We start from the raw sequence: 15,665 nt of genomic DNA on the forward strand, positions 1-15,665 counted from the left end.
AAAAAAAAAAAAAAAAAAAAAAAAAAAAAAAAAAAAAGGAAACCACTTTTTTTTGTGGGGTGGGGGGGACAAAGAGTGGTAAAAGCTCTTAAGTGGGACAACAAGGAACCGTGATTAAGCTTTAAAAAAAGGGAAGCATGTGACTACCAAACTAAACTAAGTACAAGAATCTATGGGTATATTCCTACCTCCACTGTGGCCAAACCTCTGGTCACCATCTCGATCATCCGTGTTCTAATCTGAAAATTGCTATGATCAAATTAACTTATCTCACTTTTAAACCTCATTCCAACAACAACATTGAAGAATGACTTACCTCTTGATCAGACTTCTCATTTTCAAATTTGGGATAAAATGTAGCTCTTACTTGAGCTTGTGAGAACGTGGACTTGCCAACTGTAAAATTCTCCAGTAAATTACCTCTAAATACATTGCTAAGAGCAGCATTCTTTTGCCCATTTATTGGTTTGTTAACTCCATTAGTCTGGACTTCAGCTGAAGCTTGATTAGTTGGAGCATTTCCAACTTCAACTGCTGCTGGTCCACTTACTTTTCCATAAGATTTCTGCTTCCAAACAACCTTTTGACTATGAGCTGGTATCTTATTTATCGTTCCAATGCCTCCAAACTGCAATTGTGGCAATGGAACACTAGAGTGCACATTTTTGTCCGCAATATCCAGCAAATTGATTCCACTGGTGACATCTTCAACAGCAGCAGCAGCTGCAGGCTCCATTTTTGAGGATGAACTGGGTATCCTATTGGAACTTGGCTTTTCTTGCCATCTTTGTTCCCTAAAACCACCCCTTTTCTGCATTTTGTAAATAAAAACCAATTACCATCCCTTTCCGGGATGCTACCAGCAAAAGAAAATGACTGAAAGAAATTGGACATACTCAATTATAGAGAGCCCTTAAGAATCTACCAGATTCTAAATTATAGAATTAAAGAATACACAAAAAAAAAAAAAAAAAATCATCCGATGATCTGACAGTGTAGAGATCCAAATAAAAGCAAGCTTTGAATATGAACACCCCAAGTGCATACTAAAAGGAGGCTGTTAGAAATTAGGAGCCTCAAATAGTAATAATGCTTTGAAACTTCTATAAGATATCTACTATTAAACTGAGTGCACATTTAAGGGTGTGTTTTGTAACCCGGAAAATGATTTCAGTCAGAATTTGGTGTTTGGCAACATCCGGAAAATGTGGTCATTTTCCGTTGACCACGGAAAAATGACTTCCGGACAAAAAAATCCGGTCATGCAAAGTTTTTTTTGTAAAAAAAAAATAAAAATATTTATAATTTCTAATAAATATATTTAGTTTATATATTTTTATATTTTAAATAAAATAATAAAAATATATAATTATACATTTCTACTCATTTTCTGAAAAATGAACCAAACAACAGTTTTCCAGAATACATCCGAACACTGAAAATGAACTAATTTTCGGGAAAATGACTCATTTTCCAGAAAACATTTTCCAAAGTCATTTTCCGCCTTTTCAAACACACCCTAAAACAAGAGAGATTTTTCTTTCTCTCAAGTTTCAATAGCTTGACACGTTTCCTCACACTTCCCATTCATTTGAGAGGAAAAATCACACACACTGATCAAGCACAGTTAACAACTCTGCGTTTAAATCATCTTAACACAGATAAACTTAATCGGATAAAACATAATATAAACATAATGATTAAATTAAGGAAAACAGTAATCCGTATATAACTATGTCAATTCCATCCAGAATTACATACAGGATCATTCAATTTTCATCCGATAGAGAAATTTTCAGCTCAAGAGAGCACACCAGCTTCCAAATTGGAGCAAATAATGGTTAATATTCTCTGCAACATTCATACGGCAGATGAAGACAACGCAATAAGCATACAGACGGAAGAAGATTACCTGCTTCTGCGACATAGGTGGTGGACGGAAGAGTGAAGTGGAGAAAGTGAGAGAGCGAGAGTGGATGAAGATGAAGGTTCTGGAAGGGAGAGAAGCAGGTGAAGAAGAAGTAGAAGAAGGATAGCGAGAAAAGCGGGCAACGTTGAAACGGAAAATGATCCTCTGCGACGCCGACATCCACAGGAAAGGAGTGTGTGTGTGTGTGTGCGCACGTAAATATGGAGGAGGTAAGGAGCGTAAATTAGCGGGGAATTGCAGAGCGGCGCAACCGCCTTCGAGTCAATCGGTTCCAAAAGGAGAAAGTTGGAAGGCCCGGTCTTTGCTTGCTTACGTTACTGGTGAGACTGACTCAACGTGCTCACGTGTTAGTTTATCACTTTTATCATTTTATTTTTAAAACAAAATTTGAATTAATTTAGTATAATTATGGTAATTAAAGAAAGTTAGTGAAGACATAATTGTTTTCCTTGATTTTCATGGAAAGCAAAATACCAAGGTGTAACCAATGAAAAATAATTTTCATCCAACTAAAAAAAAGGAAAATCTTAGGGTGAGTTTTGTTCACACATGAGAACCGAAATGAATATCAAATACTTGGTAATGATAATGAGCAGAGAAATAAAACTCTTATTTTATTAGAGAATGTGTTTTGCAATTAATAGAATAATCAAAACTCATAATAGTGTTAAAATTTATTAATCAAACAATAACAATGATTTTAATACCCATTCCTAATAACTAAATTTGTCAACTAAACACACCCTTAATTTTCTTCAAATTCAAATAAATCATTTTTTATCGGAAAAAGAATAATAAAAAAAAAACATTTTACGTACAACCAAACACCTCTTTATAGCTTATAAAACTAACAGATATATTTTCTGATAAAAAAAATAAACATTCAAAGTAGAGTACCTTGAACGCTGAATCCCAGTCTCCCAGATTCTCAGATTCCAAATTTTTTTGTGGACGGTCCGTTCTCGGTCGCGAAAAACTTGGACAATACAACTATATTAAGGAGAATAAAAGATTACTAGTTCTGAATTTGTGATTGGAAGTTAGTAGATTACCACAGTTTTTATATATATAACCCTAAATTGCTAATTTGCGTACCCGTTGAGGACTGAACGGCCGAGCCTATGGCTCAAGCTGGACGGCGTGGGAGAGACAAACATATGGATGGTTGAGACGTTGAGTTTGCACTTCCGCTCAAACTGACAGATAATTAGGGAAAGGGGATCTATATATACATATATATAAAGTCAAATGCAAACTGACCTCAAATGCACAATTTTTAAAGGTCTTAGTTTTGTCCAGTCTTTGAGTTTTTGTGTTTTCCCAGTTGGAAGGGAAGGAGCTAGAAGGGTGGGTGTTGGAAAACAGACTAAGGTATGGGACAGTCCGTGGCTTATGGAAACATCTAACCCCTATATCACAACTGAAGTAATTCCACAATTGGCTGACATAACAATGGATGAGTCTCGGTGGGAAGGGATGATGACATCTTGAACAATATGTTCCAGCCTAGAGATGTATGTGGAGTGATAGGTCTTGGTATTCAAAATGTTCTTTTAGAGTAAGAACAAACTCCACTTCGTACTTCGAGTGTACGCAACTCCAACAAAGATGATAAGAGAAAGAACTAATGATAATTATTCATGCTTTCTTTTGTTGGATACATTGTATTTAAAGGTCCTAATGTCCTTACTGGAAAGGAAAAGAACAAAATTTACAGAACATATTATATATTACAATATTGCAATTAGAGGAAGTAGCTTCAGATGATTGCTTAGCTCAAGGGAATCTAATCTGCTCAAGACCATTGACCTCTTCCATGCTTGCACAGCTCGAGGGAATCTGCCCAGGAGATTTGTCTCTTTCATTTACCCATAAACAAATGAATTATCTTGTTTGTATCTGCGCTTACGGGTTGACCGACGAGGAGGTAAGTTATTACTTACTGTTATTGGTGCAGATTCCGTATCATCACACCCTCCTTTAGAATTCACCTCGACCTCGAGGTGTAGGTTCGGATACTGGGCTAGAAACACCGTTGCAGGCTCCCATGTAGCATCAGCTGGGCCTCCATCGCTCCATTGCACCAGCACTTGCTCTTCCAAAACTCCATGGCGTAAGACCTGTCGATGTTCACGAATAGCAATCGGAATGGACACCAGCCGACCATCATTCAAGGTAGCAGGTAGTGGTGCGATGGTCGTGGAATCAGGCCCTCGAAATGGACGCAGTAAGGACACATGAAACACTGGGTGTATCTGCACATGATCAGGTAACTGGAGGCGATACGCTACTGCACCGATCCGTTCAAGAATAGGGAATGGTCCGTAGTAACGACATGCAAGTTTTTGGTTGAAACGTCGGGCAAGGGAGTGTTGGCAATATGGTTGCAATTTTAGTAGGACCAAATCACCCACTTGGAATGTGAGTTCACGCCTCTTTTTGTTAGCCCGCTGAGCCATACTATATTGAGCTTGACGTAAGTTCTCACGAAGAGAACGAAGTAGTTGATGGCGTTCTTGGATCAGGCATTCTACTACAGGTACAGTGGTGCTGTTCTGAGCGTAGGCGGGAATGTTTGGAGGTTCACGACCATACAATGCACGAAACGGTGATGTCTTGAGATGTTCATGATAAGACGTGTTAAGACAAAATTCAGCCCAACATAGAAATGTCTTCCACTTTGCTGGTTTGGCATGAGTAAAGGCTCGCAAATACTGTTCAACTCCCCTATTGGTGACTTCTGATTGGCCATCGGTTTGAGGGTGGTAAGCAGTACTATGGCAAAGAGAGGTACCACTTAGTCTGAATAATTCTTTCCAAAAGTGAGAGAGAAAAATCCGGTCCCGATCTGAAACAATAGAGGATGGAAAACCATGTAATTTTACCACAATTTCAACAAACACTACAGCAGCCTTATGAGCGTCAAATGTAGGTGGTAGACAACCCAGGTGAGTGTATTTAGTGAGTCGGTCAACTACAACCATGATCACTGTGCAGCCTTGTGAGAGTGGTAAACCTGTAATAAAATCCATAGTAACGTGTTCCCAGACTTGAGACGGAATTGGAAGTGGTTGTAATGGTCCGGCGGGGGGTTGAGTTGAGTACTTTGTGGTTTGGCAAACCAAGCATGCAACGATAAATTCTTCAACATCCCCGCGCATTTTTTCCCAATAAAATACTGCACATAATAGAACTAAAGTTCGCTTCACCCCGCAATGTCCGGCCATAAGGGTAGAGTGATATTCATGCAACAAAACCTGCTTTAAATGGGATGAAGAGCTGATATAATAACGTTGCTTAAAGAATAAAATACCATCTCTACTGTGAATGTGAGGGCGAGCATTGCCTGTTTCCAACTGTGCATGAATTCCCAGTAAATCAGGTTGGGTACGGTTGTCATTGCGAATATCTGCAAGCAGTGAGGGAATTGGTTGCGTTAGAGCAAAGAATAAGGAAGTTGTTGTCAATGAGACATCAGTTTCCTCAGTCCGTCTAGATAGTGCGTCGGCAACCCTGTTGGTGGCCCCTGATTTATATTCAATAACAAAATGGTAGCCCATCAATTTTTGGATGTACCGTTGTTGTTCAGGGGTTTGAATAACTTGTTGCAACAACTCTTTCAAGCTTCGGTGGTCTGTTCGGATAACAAAAAGGGAACCAAGAAGGTACTGCCGCCATTTCGCAACCGCCTCTACAATTGCGTATAGCTCTCGAACATAGGCAGATGCTGCTTGCAACCTTGGACCCAATTTTTTTGCTGAAAAAGACGATAGGATGTCCCTCTTGCATTAACACTGCTCCTATCCCAACAGCCGAGGCATCTGTCTCAAGAACAAACTGCAAAGCGAAGTTAGGTAAACAAAGAACAGGGGTATTAAACATCGCTGTCTTTAACTTGTTAAAAGCTTGCATGGCTTCGTCAGTCCATGCAAATGAATCTTTTTTTAACAAGTCTGTAAGAGGTGCAGCTGTTGGGCGTAATGGTGGATGAAACGCCGATAGTATCCTGTCAACCCCAAGAATCCACGCAGTTGCTTAATTGAGACTGGTTGTGGCCAATCAACCATCGCTTCAATTTTTGCAGGATCAGGATTTACTGTGCCATTAGTAATAATATGGCCCAAGTACTCAACTGTAGTCTTGCAAAATAAACATTTGGTAACCTTGACAAAGAACTTTTGGCTTTCTAATGTTGTCAGCACAATTTCCAAGTGTTGAACATGCAATTCCATGGTCGGACTGTAAACCAAGATGTCGTCAAAAAAAACTACAACGAACTTGCGTAAATAGGGGCGGAACAAGTGATTCATCGTTGCCTGAAAAGTTGAAGGGGCATTTGACAACCCAAATGGCATGACCAAATACTCATAATGCCCATCATGAGTGCGAAATGCCGTTTTAAAGATGTCATTCTCCGCCATGCGAAGCTGGTGGTAACCCGAACGCAAATCCAGTTTGGTGAAAAATCGTGCTAATCCCAGTTCATCAAATAATTCATCCACAGTGGGAATTGGAAAATGGTCTCGAATTGTGATCTTATTCAACGCCCTATAGTCCACACAAAACCGAAAACTGCCATCTTTCTTTTTCACAAGCAATACTGGTGAAGAGAACGGGCTCGTACTTGGTCGGATAATGCCTGTGTCAAGCATATCTCCAACCATTTTTTCAATCTCAGATTTTTGGCAGTGAGGATAGTGATACGGTCGGACATTAACAGGCCCTGATCCTGGAATTAAGTGAATATGATGGTCAAATAATCGGCGTGGTGGCAGACCCCGTGGTAACTCAAAAACTAGAGCGTGTTGTTGTAAAATAGTCAGGATTTCTATGGGGGTGTCATTTGGCCACTGGATTGGGCTTATTGCAGTAGATTCTTCAGGTGGAACTGGTGAGAGCTCAAAACAACTATGCACATCATCTGATTCTAATAGGGCAAAAAGATGTGAATAAGAAACTTGTGTTAAGCGTGGTGATTGTTCTCCATGTAACTGTATAGTAACCCCCTGCCACATGAACAACATCGAAACTCCAACATAGTCGTGAGTGACACGACCCAAATCCTATAACCACTGGACCCCCAATACTATATCTGGCCCTTTAATCGGTAGTATGAAAAGTGTTACCGAAAACACATGTCCTTGTAATGATAATGGGCATCTAGGCAAGATTGTGAACATTGAAGTGAGTCTCCATTTCCGATATAGACCCGAAACGGAGGGATGGCCTGGATTGGAATATTCAGGCGTTCAGCAATTTGGGGTTGTATAAAGTTGTGTGTACTCCCACTATCGATAAGCACCTGCAGACTTTCGTTATGGATGATCCCTGTAAGCCGAAGGGAACGTGGTGTGCCAGGACTGGCCATTGAATTCAAGCTTGAGCAATCGCCCGTGAGGACCTGTTCATCAATCTCGTCCAGTTGTTGTAAAACATCACTTGAATTATCATCCTCTGAGCACATTAAGAGCAATGATCGATTTGGGCAACGGTGTGATCTAGACCATTTCTGGTCACAAGTATAGCATTCTCCTCTAGCAATTTTTGCTTGTCTTTCAGCAGCAGAAATCTGGACAATCGGAAGGGCTTTCTTGTGTATAATAGGAGATGGTAATGGAATTATTGGAGAAGGAAGGTTTGGGTTAGAGTGGCTATTTTGGTGTGGTTGTGATTAAGGGGGACCACGAGGAAGGTATTTTTGGTGGTTGTGAGTCTGAAACAAGTACCGTAATTCACCCTGCTGAGCCTCAACTTCAGATGCCAGTGAAAAAGCTTGAATGAGTGTAGTGGGTTTGGTGCGTTGCACCTCTCTACGTATGGTAGATTTCAAACCAGCCACAAACATCGAAATAAGAACGACTTCGGGAACATTAGTCACTTTATTTAGTAACTTCTCATATTCTGCCCGATATGTCGCGACTGTGGTTGCTTGGCACGTCTTTGATAATCGGCCCAGAAAATCTTCAAAATGAGAGGAATCAAATCGGAGCCGCACTTGGTCAAGAAACTCAGGCCATGAGCGTAATAAGTTGTTGTTTTTCATCCACCGGAGCCATTTTGAAGCTTCCCCGCTAACCATGAAGGAAACATAAGATAGTCGTTGCTCCTCCGGAATGTCGTGATAGTCAAAAAATTCCTGCATCAGAAAAATCCAACCATGTGGGTCAGCTCCATCAAATTTGGGTAAATCAATTTTGAGAGGTAAATGGCGTTTGGAGGTATTTGCAATTGGTTCATTTGGTAATGCAGCAGATGGTGTGTTTTGGAGTGTGGCTGAGGTAAATTGGTTATTGTTGGGTGGTTGTAAATGGTGAGGTACAGAGAGTTTTAGAGATTCAATGGACTGAGCAAGATGTTGGATGGAACGTTGCAGAACTTGGGTTGTTTGGTGCTGAAAAAGGGATTGTTCCCGTAGTTGATTTCGGAGGTCTGTGATAGGGTCGTCAACCGGAACTTGTTCAGAGGTGGTGTTGTCAGCCATGTAGGTTCGGAATGAAAGCACCAGTTGATAGGTCTTGGTATTCAAAATGTTCTTTTAGAGTAAGAACAAACTCCACTTCGTACTTCGAGTGTACGCAACTCCAACAAAGATGATAAGAGAAAGAACTAATGATAATTATTCATGCTTTCTTTTGTTGGATACATTGTATTTAAAGGTCCTAATGTCCTTACTGGAAAGGAAAAGAACAAAATTTACAGAACATATTATATATTACAATATTGCAATTAGAGGAAGTAGCTTCAGATGATTGCTTAGCTCAAGGGAATCTAATCTGCTCAAGACCATTGACCTCTTCCATGCTTGCACAGCTCGAGGGAATCTGCCCAGGAGATTTGTCTCTTTCATTTACCCATAAACAAATGAATTGTCTTGTTTGTATCTGCGCTTACGGGTTGACCGACGAGGAGGTAAGTTATTACTTACTGTTATTGGTGCAGATTCCGTATCATGGAGCAAATTAAATTCTCAGGTTCCAGTCAGTCCGGATCATGAAGACACGTGGTTTTGGAGGGGTGACTACACGGTTAAGGCGGAGTATAAGAGGCTAGGCTAGTGGAGGAAAGTCAGCATGTTTTAGGAGGGGGTTGTTTCTCTTGTTGGAATAATAAGCTTTGGTCATTGGATTTCCCTCCAAAAATGAAGAATCTAACATGGCGTTGTATTCAAGAGGCAATCTCAGTTTGCTGGCTATTGAAGCAGAAATGAGTGGAGGTAGATGAGGAATGCATACATCGGCGCCGGAGACCACAGAGCTAGCATGCTCTGTTTGGCTGTTCAAGAGTGGACCTCAGTCCTCATGTCCTCATACAACGAGGTGGCTCGGCTAGACACATTTTGGAGAGAGTGTGAAGGAACTGGGTGCGCAAATAATAACATGGGTAGGCTACTCTTTCTGATGTGGAACATATGGAGACGGGAATAATCTGGTTTGGAATTCATCTAGTTGGGACCCAAGTGAGGTGGATCCCAATTGAGTGTATGGAAGCAAGCTAGGATTCCTCAACCTATGATTATGGAATGTAATGTAATACTTATATGTGTTGATGAAATGTAATTCTTATATTAACAAATGTAATATTAAATCAGGAATAAAATATTACACTTCATCTTGACCCGATATCTCATGAATAAAAATTTGTGAGCCTATCAGTCTCACACAAGTTATTAAAAGCAGTTTTGTAGTTCATAACCTATTTTTTTTTTTATTTCATAAAATTTTTGTGTTTTTTTTTTCTTTCTTTTATTATAATATTGTTATTAAATATTACATTTATTTAACTTAAATTTCAACCTTATTAAATAAACGTTATTATATTTAAATTCATTAAATATTGAACTTCTAGACAAATTTATTGACTAATGTGATTATATTTTATTACTCCGTATTTAATGCATTATCCATCTTATATATGTACTATTCGCCAGTATTGTATCACAGGCATATATAAAAAAGTATTTAATGCATTATCCATCTTATATATGTACTATTCACCAGTATTGAATCACATTCTGCCGCAGTATAAAAAACAAAAAGTTAATATCTGACCAATAAAAAAAATCTGATACATAACATTGAATATTTTTCTCGTCATTTAAATAATTAATGCATAAACAACGTACAAATGCATGCTAATTTGGACCTTCAACTGTGAAATAAAAATGCCAGTGCCATTGAAAATGAAGCAACTGATCACGAAAACCTTTTAATTTTCTTTTTCCTGAAGGCAACATTCTTGCAACTAATCTCTGAGACCATGATTGAATCTAGGCTCATGATCTTCCTATGGCTATGATAATCATGTAATTAAGCATATATAGATAATTAGATACTACTATACATAAAATCTTGGCCATGAATTTTTTTTTTTTTTTATCTCCTGTAGTCTTCTAAGTGTATCTTGTCCTTGATGCCTAATTATCCACATAGATATATGGATGAAAGTTGCAAATAGTGGCAGGATCTGCGGGGTGGGATGTTGTAGCATATCTGTAAAACTGTATCGGAAATGTCATACTGGACTAGAAACAATCTCTGCATCTGTGGCTATTTCTCCGGAAACTATGTTGTCTGTCTCTTCGTTGTCCTCGTTGATTGGAGTTTCTTCGTTGATGGGAGTTTGAACAACTTCTGGGATGAGAGGGCCTTGAGGATCTCCAAAAATGGTGGTAAATATCTGTCTATGGCATTCATTACAGAAGTAGAAATAGGTGAAGTGACCCTCGTATAGGAGTTTGTGCACCATGGCATCTGGTAGAACTCGCTGCAAAAAAACACTTGTGGATGGAGGCACCACCATATCTTCCATTCCCTAGTAACATTCGAAAATTGAAGATGCAGGAAAATGAGGAAGATGTTAAAACATTTTGTCCTAATTAGTATGAATATGCATCAGGTGAACCAAAGAACACAGAATTGAAAACGAAATTTATCAGACAGATAGAGAGATCTGTTTATTAAGAAAATACACCCAAAATTAGCACACATTTGGCTGCTCGTTTAAGTGTAAAAAATTAAAATCTTTTGGGTGTCTCACGCAATAGTAATATATACAATATCTGTAACACCGAGAGGCAGGCTTTACTAGATTTTTTATTTCCTTGGAATACATGGGAGGCCTATACTCTTTCAGTACAACAGTCCACAGGGAAGATTGTATTTCGACCCAAGCCATTACCCCTAGGATACTTCCAACTTCCATTACATCAAATGGTTTTATACATGGGAGGGCTACTATATCAGTTAAAATGAAAATCCTTTGACTGGCATGGCTAGTTATTGCCTCTAGTGCTGAAAAAATTGTAGACATGTTTTGATTGTGTAAAGGAGTTAAATAAAATCAATAAACTTTGACTAAAATTAAATGCCAGGATGGAGCAAGTAAACTCAAAAAGATCAAATAGTCTTTGAAATGAATGCACCCCTTATATGTTTCCTTGACAGGAGATTTGAATTAAAAAGTAAACACAAAATGACCGAATTTAAGGGAATGCTAAATAAGGCTTGAAAAAGGTAGTATGGAGTAGTACTGACCAGCCATATATGTATCGGGCCAAGAAATCCACTCAAACTTTCTTCAGCTTGACCATATAAAGATTTAAGCCACTTAAGTATGCCTTTACCCAGGGGCTTCCTATGCACTTTGAGATCTGCAAGGCTGAATCCCCAGTTTGAAACCTGTAAGGCAGCTTCCTCTACAAGAGGTCTAACATTTTTCTGCCGGACAGATTCTTCGACATCTCTCTGCCAGAACTCTTCAAACAATGGGCTCTCTATCAAAGCTCTATCCTGTAGAATTCATCATTGTGAGTTGTGACCACAAAGGCATAATCAGTCAAAGAAATAAGTGCACTAGCATTAGACTCTGTTTAACAATAGTGTAGTGAACTACATCAAAATTTCAACCAGCTTTCATTTTGAGATTCTTTTGATGATTGTTGTTTCAATTTCTTTTATTTTTACATGAAATTCAATAATATACAGATGGTAATGTTAAGCTGTCGTAGGTAAACAAGACAGTATAGCATTGCAGTAAAGTATCAGCCGGCTTACTCTTGTTCCAAGTGACAATGAAAGCCGCTCATCTATTGGACCATGGATTCCAGACAGGAAGGCTCTACGATAGAAGAAAGGGAGTAGCCTGGGAAATTTGTGACCTAGTATATACATAATTTTCTTCCTCATCGCCCATTTCTTCCACATTCTATTTCTCTCCTGCTTTGTCATACTTGGTTCATATGGATTAACCATTGGGGCAACCATGAATGCACCTGCAAATTTAATGAATAAGGGTATGAAAATGAAGAGCAAATGAGAATATAATCTGTATTCATCTTGATGAATACAGAATTAAACGGTAAATTATGAGGAGCAAAATAAAATGCAGTAGCACAACCACTCATTTTAGTATATTGTGTTATTTTACCAATTTGTTGAAGATTTATGTTCTTTGCAACTTCATTGGAAATCACCTAGCCGAGGCACAACTTCAAAATCATTGCTGCCTTGGTGGTTTAATTTAGATGCATAAAGCAAATCTAGGGCTATCATGTTCAATTCAGAGTGAAAGTAAAGACATTTTACTTACCAGCAACCCTATCAGGAATATATCGAAGTGCAGCCCAGCAATGCAGGCTTCCACTAGAGAACCCTACCACCCAGAATTTGCCTGTAATATTCACAGCATATGATAAGTGTAGCATATCCATTGCTGATGACTCGAGGTTCCTATTGGGATGAGGATCACTTTCTCCAAATCCAGGAAGGTCATATGTCACCAAGCGAACACCAAATTGTTGCAGTAGTGAAACCTTGATGCCAGGTATTCCTACTCAGAAATGAAACACAATTAAAACATATCAATAACATGTACAATTGATTCACAATTAACAGAGTAGTAAAGATATTAAAATCATACCCGCAAGCCTGGATGAAAGAAAAGAATGCACAGCAACCACCGAAAATCTGGCTTGATCAGCCGGAACACCTTGTTCTTGATAAGCCAAATATCTACCATCTGGAAGCAAAATTCGACTTGCACTAGGAGGATGTATATTCACTTTCTTTACCAGAGCCGATGTTGTATCAGCATCGTTATTCACAATCAACGCTGCAGATCAGTAACCATATGCATGTAAAACAGGAGATTGTGTATTCTATGTGTTTCAGGAATTCATGTTGAAGAACAAACAAATTATTTTACTAATAATAATAATAGCTACAACACTTGGAACCTCCAATGTTCACAATCAACACTAATAAAAGAAATAATCCTTGAAGATGTGATTATGTGAAATTTCTATATATTTTGTTCATGAAGTAATGATCAGTACTATGAACTCCCAAGTAGTTAAGAACATTAGAAGAAAACTATTTGAGGAAAGATAATTGTTAGAGGAAAGTCGCATTAACTTATTTTCACTAGCCGCGGTAATAAAGTAAAACATATATATATACATATCAGCAGTTAAAACCGACTTAAATATGCACATTCCAGAGAATTGGAGAATACCTGCAAAAGCAATTATGGCGACGAAGAAAATCACACTCCAGGAATGAACTGGATCGCGATCCTCCGGCAAGTACTCATTCAGGAATCTCAATTTCGTGCAAATTTTCCCGCACGGTCCTCGAAGCTTCTTCGCGATCACAGAGTCCTCCGTCGCCACCGTCTGCATCACCACATCCCTAACTCCCTTCCCGAACTCCAAACTCATCTCCGCAAATCCTTTGGCGAACTCCACCACTTGGAACCTCCAATAGTCTCCGCCGCTGCTTCCAGGCTCCGCCGCCGCCGCCGTTGCTCCCATCCCGCTTCCGCCGGGGCCGGCGGTGGCGTAGTAAGTAGAATTGTAGCCAACTCCGGCATCACCGGCTACCCCGGCGAAGTCCTCCCCCCACGACGGCCTTGACCCGTTGACCCGAGACATGTTTGCTGCACTGAAATCGAATTTCTCCAATGGCGTGAGTTTCAAGCTCAATCAATAAATACATATCACAACAATCCTCGTGTGTCATACATATACGCATACGTATTCATTTGTAGCTATGGCTTAAGATAAGTTAAGTTAGAGGGGTTAAGATACAGACAGCCCATTAATAAACAACTTTTCCTGCTTTTTTTTTTGTTTTTGTTTTTTTTTTTTTAGTGTGCTGCCATTGATGACGGGTGATGAAAGAGAGTTGAAAATTAAGAAAGAGAGAGGGGCTTAGGTGAAATTATGGAAAGTATGGGGGTGTTCGGTGAAAGGATTATGTGAGATTAAGGGTGTGGATTTTGCCACGTAGGCGGAGCGGCGTCAGAGTGAGCGTGGTGGGGTGATGGGTTGTGGTAGCGGTGGTTGCGAAGTGGTGGGGGCCGTGGGGTTTTGGTGGGCTACGCCAAATAACGACCACTGCCGGGTATAACCCGTTAGCCTTTTTCCTGGGTAATTGTTACCATTTTAATAATTTATCTCATTTTTCTTTCCGGAAAATTCTACAATGCAATTGGCACCGATCCTGATTTTTTTTTTAGAGTCTCGTTCAGCATTTTTGAGGAGTTTTACAAATTTGATTAGGAAGAATAAGATTTGAGGGAAGGAAAAAAAAAAAAAAAAAAAAGAGCAAAACAAAATCTGAAAAATAAAATTTGAATAAAAAACAAAGAAAAGTTCTTCGCATTAACGCGTCTAATAGGCGCGTGATTTGCACGCGCCTTACTAAGCACTCCTGGTGCGCCTCACATGCATTAGAGCATCCTTATCAATGGAGTTTTTTCGCGATTTTTAAGGAGTTTTTATAAATGTGATTAGAAAAGAAAAAAAAATAAAAATAAAGGTTTCAGTCGTGTGTCAGGCGCAACAGACAAGCCCACTGCACGCGCTTGTTGGGCGCGCATGGTGCGCCTGACGCGCGACTCATGCGCTACCCCTTCTAATTTGTGAATTGCTTTTCAATGTTCGAACCCTGCAATGTTCATTGCAGGGAGACTTTTTTTTTTTTCTCTCACATTACTCCTCACTCCTCCAAGTCATCAGCAACTATTGTACTAATATCCACCTATTATGCACTGATGTAGTTGCCCTTAGGGAGCTTCTTTATTTGTTTAGTGAGGCTCACTATTCCTGCAAAAACCAAGGATCTCCCACAAGAACCTTAAACGCTCTCTCTCATATTTCTCTTTCCTCCATCTAAGCATTAAATTGTAAAAACCTTTCGAAATTCACTATTTTGGATGCCCTTAAGTATGATTATTATATATGTCAGTGGATCAGAAGTTTTATTTTAAACTTATTTCTTGTGATTGGTGTAATTTAATTCAACTACAAACATCAGAAGTTTATATTTGATTGAATTTTTTATGTTCAGAAGCTTACAATTTAGTATTAAGTGTTGAATCTATATTGATTCGAAGTTCACTTTTCATAGGATTGAGATTCAGGTTTATGATATAATTTGACTAGGAGAAAATATGAATTATAAAAATAAATAAACTTTAATCATATACTATATATATAATCATTTATGTTGAATATGGTCGGGTTTTTCAATATATAATGTGGAGTATTCAATAGCATTATATGAATACTTCAACAATTATGATCACAACACTAATACTACTCCATATTTGTATTGAGTAAGACTTCATAGATAACACTACATTTCATCATAAATTCTTTAAACTCAAACTCATGTTTGAAAACTATTTTTGAATATCACTAAAATCACCTTATTATCTAAATCGGGAATTCAAA

General features: G+C 38.8%; 3 protein-coding genes across 4 annotated transcripts in view; all 3 read right to left on the bottom strand.

The window, feature by feature from the left end:
• Positions 1-3,184, bottom strand: part of LOC116004375 (tRNA ligase 1) — a 20,469-nt gene extending 17,285 nt beyond the window's left edge. The window contains exons 1-4 of one of the 2 annotated variants that reach the window (XM_031244402.1): positions 3,026-3,184; positions 2,828-2,920; positions 317-811; positions 189-239 (exon numbers count right to left, since the gene is read on the bottom strand). In XM_031244402.1, the coding sequence (XP_031100262.1) occupies positions 189-239; positions 317-736 (471 nt within the window). In that variant the 5' untranslated portion in view covers positions 737-811; positions 2,828-2,920; positions 3,026-3,184. Of the gene's footprint in view, positions 1-188; positions 240-316; positions 812-1,912; positions 2,229-2,827; positions 2,921-3,025 lie in introns of those variants that run through there. The other variant, XM_031244401.1, reaches the window with a different exon arrangement.
• Positions 3,185-3,795: 611 nt separating this feature from the next.
• On the bottom strand, positions 3,796-8,411 carry LOC116004076 (transposon Ty3-G Gag-Pol polyprotein). Its single transcript, XM_031244009.1, has 4 exons — positions 7,657-8,411; positions 7,233-7,464; positions 5,880-6,936; positions 3,796-5,687 (listed from the first exon to the last, which is right to left on the bottom strand). The coding sequence occupies exons 1-4, from the start codon at positions 8,409-8,411 to the stop codon at positions 3,796-3,798; spliced, it is 3,936 nt and encodes a 1,311-aa protein (XP_031099869.1).
• A 1,563-nt stretch (positions 8,412-9,974) lies between these two features.
• LOC116004925 lies at positions 9,975-14,097 on the bottom strand. The gene is made up of 6 exons (XM_031245127.1): positions 13,442-14,097; positions 12,848-13,039; positions 12,518-12,757; positions 11,983-12,200; positions 11,464-11,718; positions 9,975-10,741 (listed from the first exon to the last, which is right to left on the bottom strand). The coding sequence occupies exons 1-6, from the start codon at positions 13,857-13,859 to the stop codon at positions 10,442-10,444; spliced, it is 1,623 nt and encodes a 540-aa protein (XP_031100987.1). The 5' UTR covers positions 13,860-14,097; the 3' UTR covers positions 9,975-10,441.
• Between the last annotated feature and the right edge of the window lie 1,568 nt (positions 14,098-15,665).

This window comes from Ipomoea triloba, chromosome 14 (genome assembly GCF_003576645.1).
Source record: "Ipomoea triloba cultivar NCNSP0323 chromosome 14, ASM357664v1".
Taxonomy (NCBI): Eukaryota; Viridiplantae; Streptophyta; class Magnoliopsida; order Solanales; family Convolvulaceae; genus Ipomoea; species Ipomoea triloba.

Bases quoted from the DNA above. Each gene is read 5' to 3' on its own strand.
- LOC116004925 (XM_031245127.1), bottom strand. From the start codon at position 13,859: ATGTCTCGGGTCAACGGGTCAAGGCCGTCGTGGGGGGAGGACTTCGCC. The intron at 12,201-12,517 runs GTAAGTAAAATG...TTAAATTTGCAG, and splicing joins TATTCCTGATAGGGTTGCTG to GTGCATTCATGGTTGCCCCA. The intron at 11,719-11,982 runs GTAAGCCGGCTG...TGAATTCTACAG, and splicing joins CATTGTCACTTGGAACAAGA to GATAGAGCTTTGATAGAGAG.
- LOC116004076 (XM_031244009.1), bottom strand. From the start codon at position 8,411: ATGGCTGACAACACCACCTCTGAACAAGTTCCGGTTGACGACCCTATC. The intron at 7,465-7,656 runs GTACTTGTTTCA...AAAAATTGCTAG, and splicing joins GCTCAGCAGGGTGAATTACG to AGGAGAATGCTATACTTGTG. The intron at 5,688-5,879 runs GTTAAAAAAAGA...CGTCTTTTTCAG, and splicing joins GCTGCACCTCTTACAGACTT to CAAAAAAATTGGGTCCAAGG.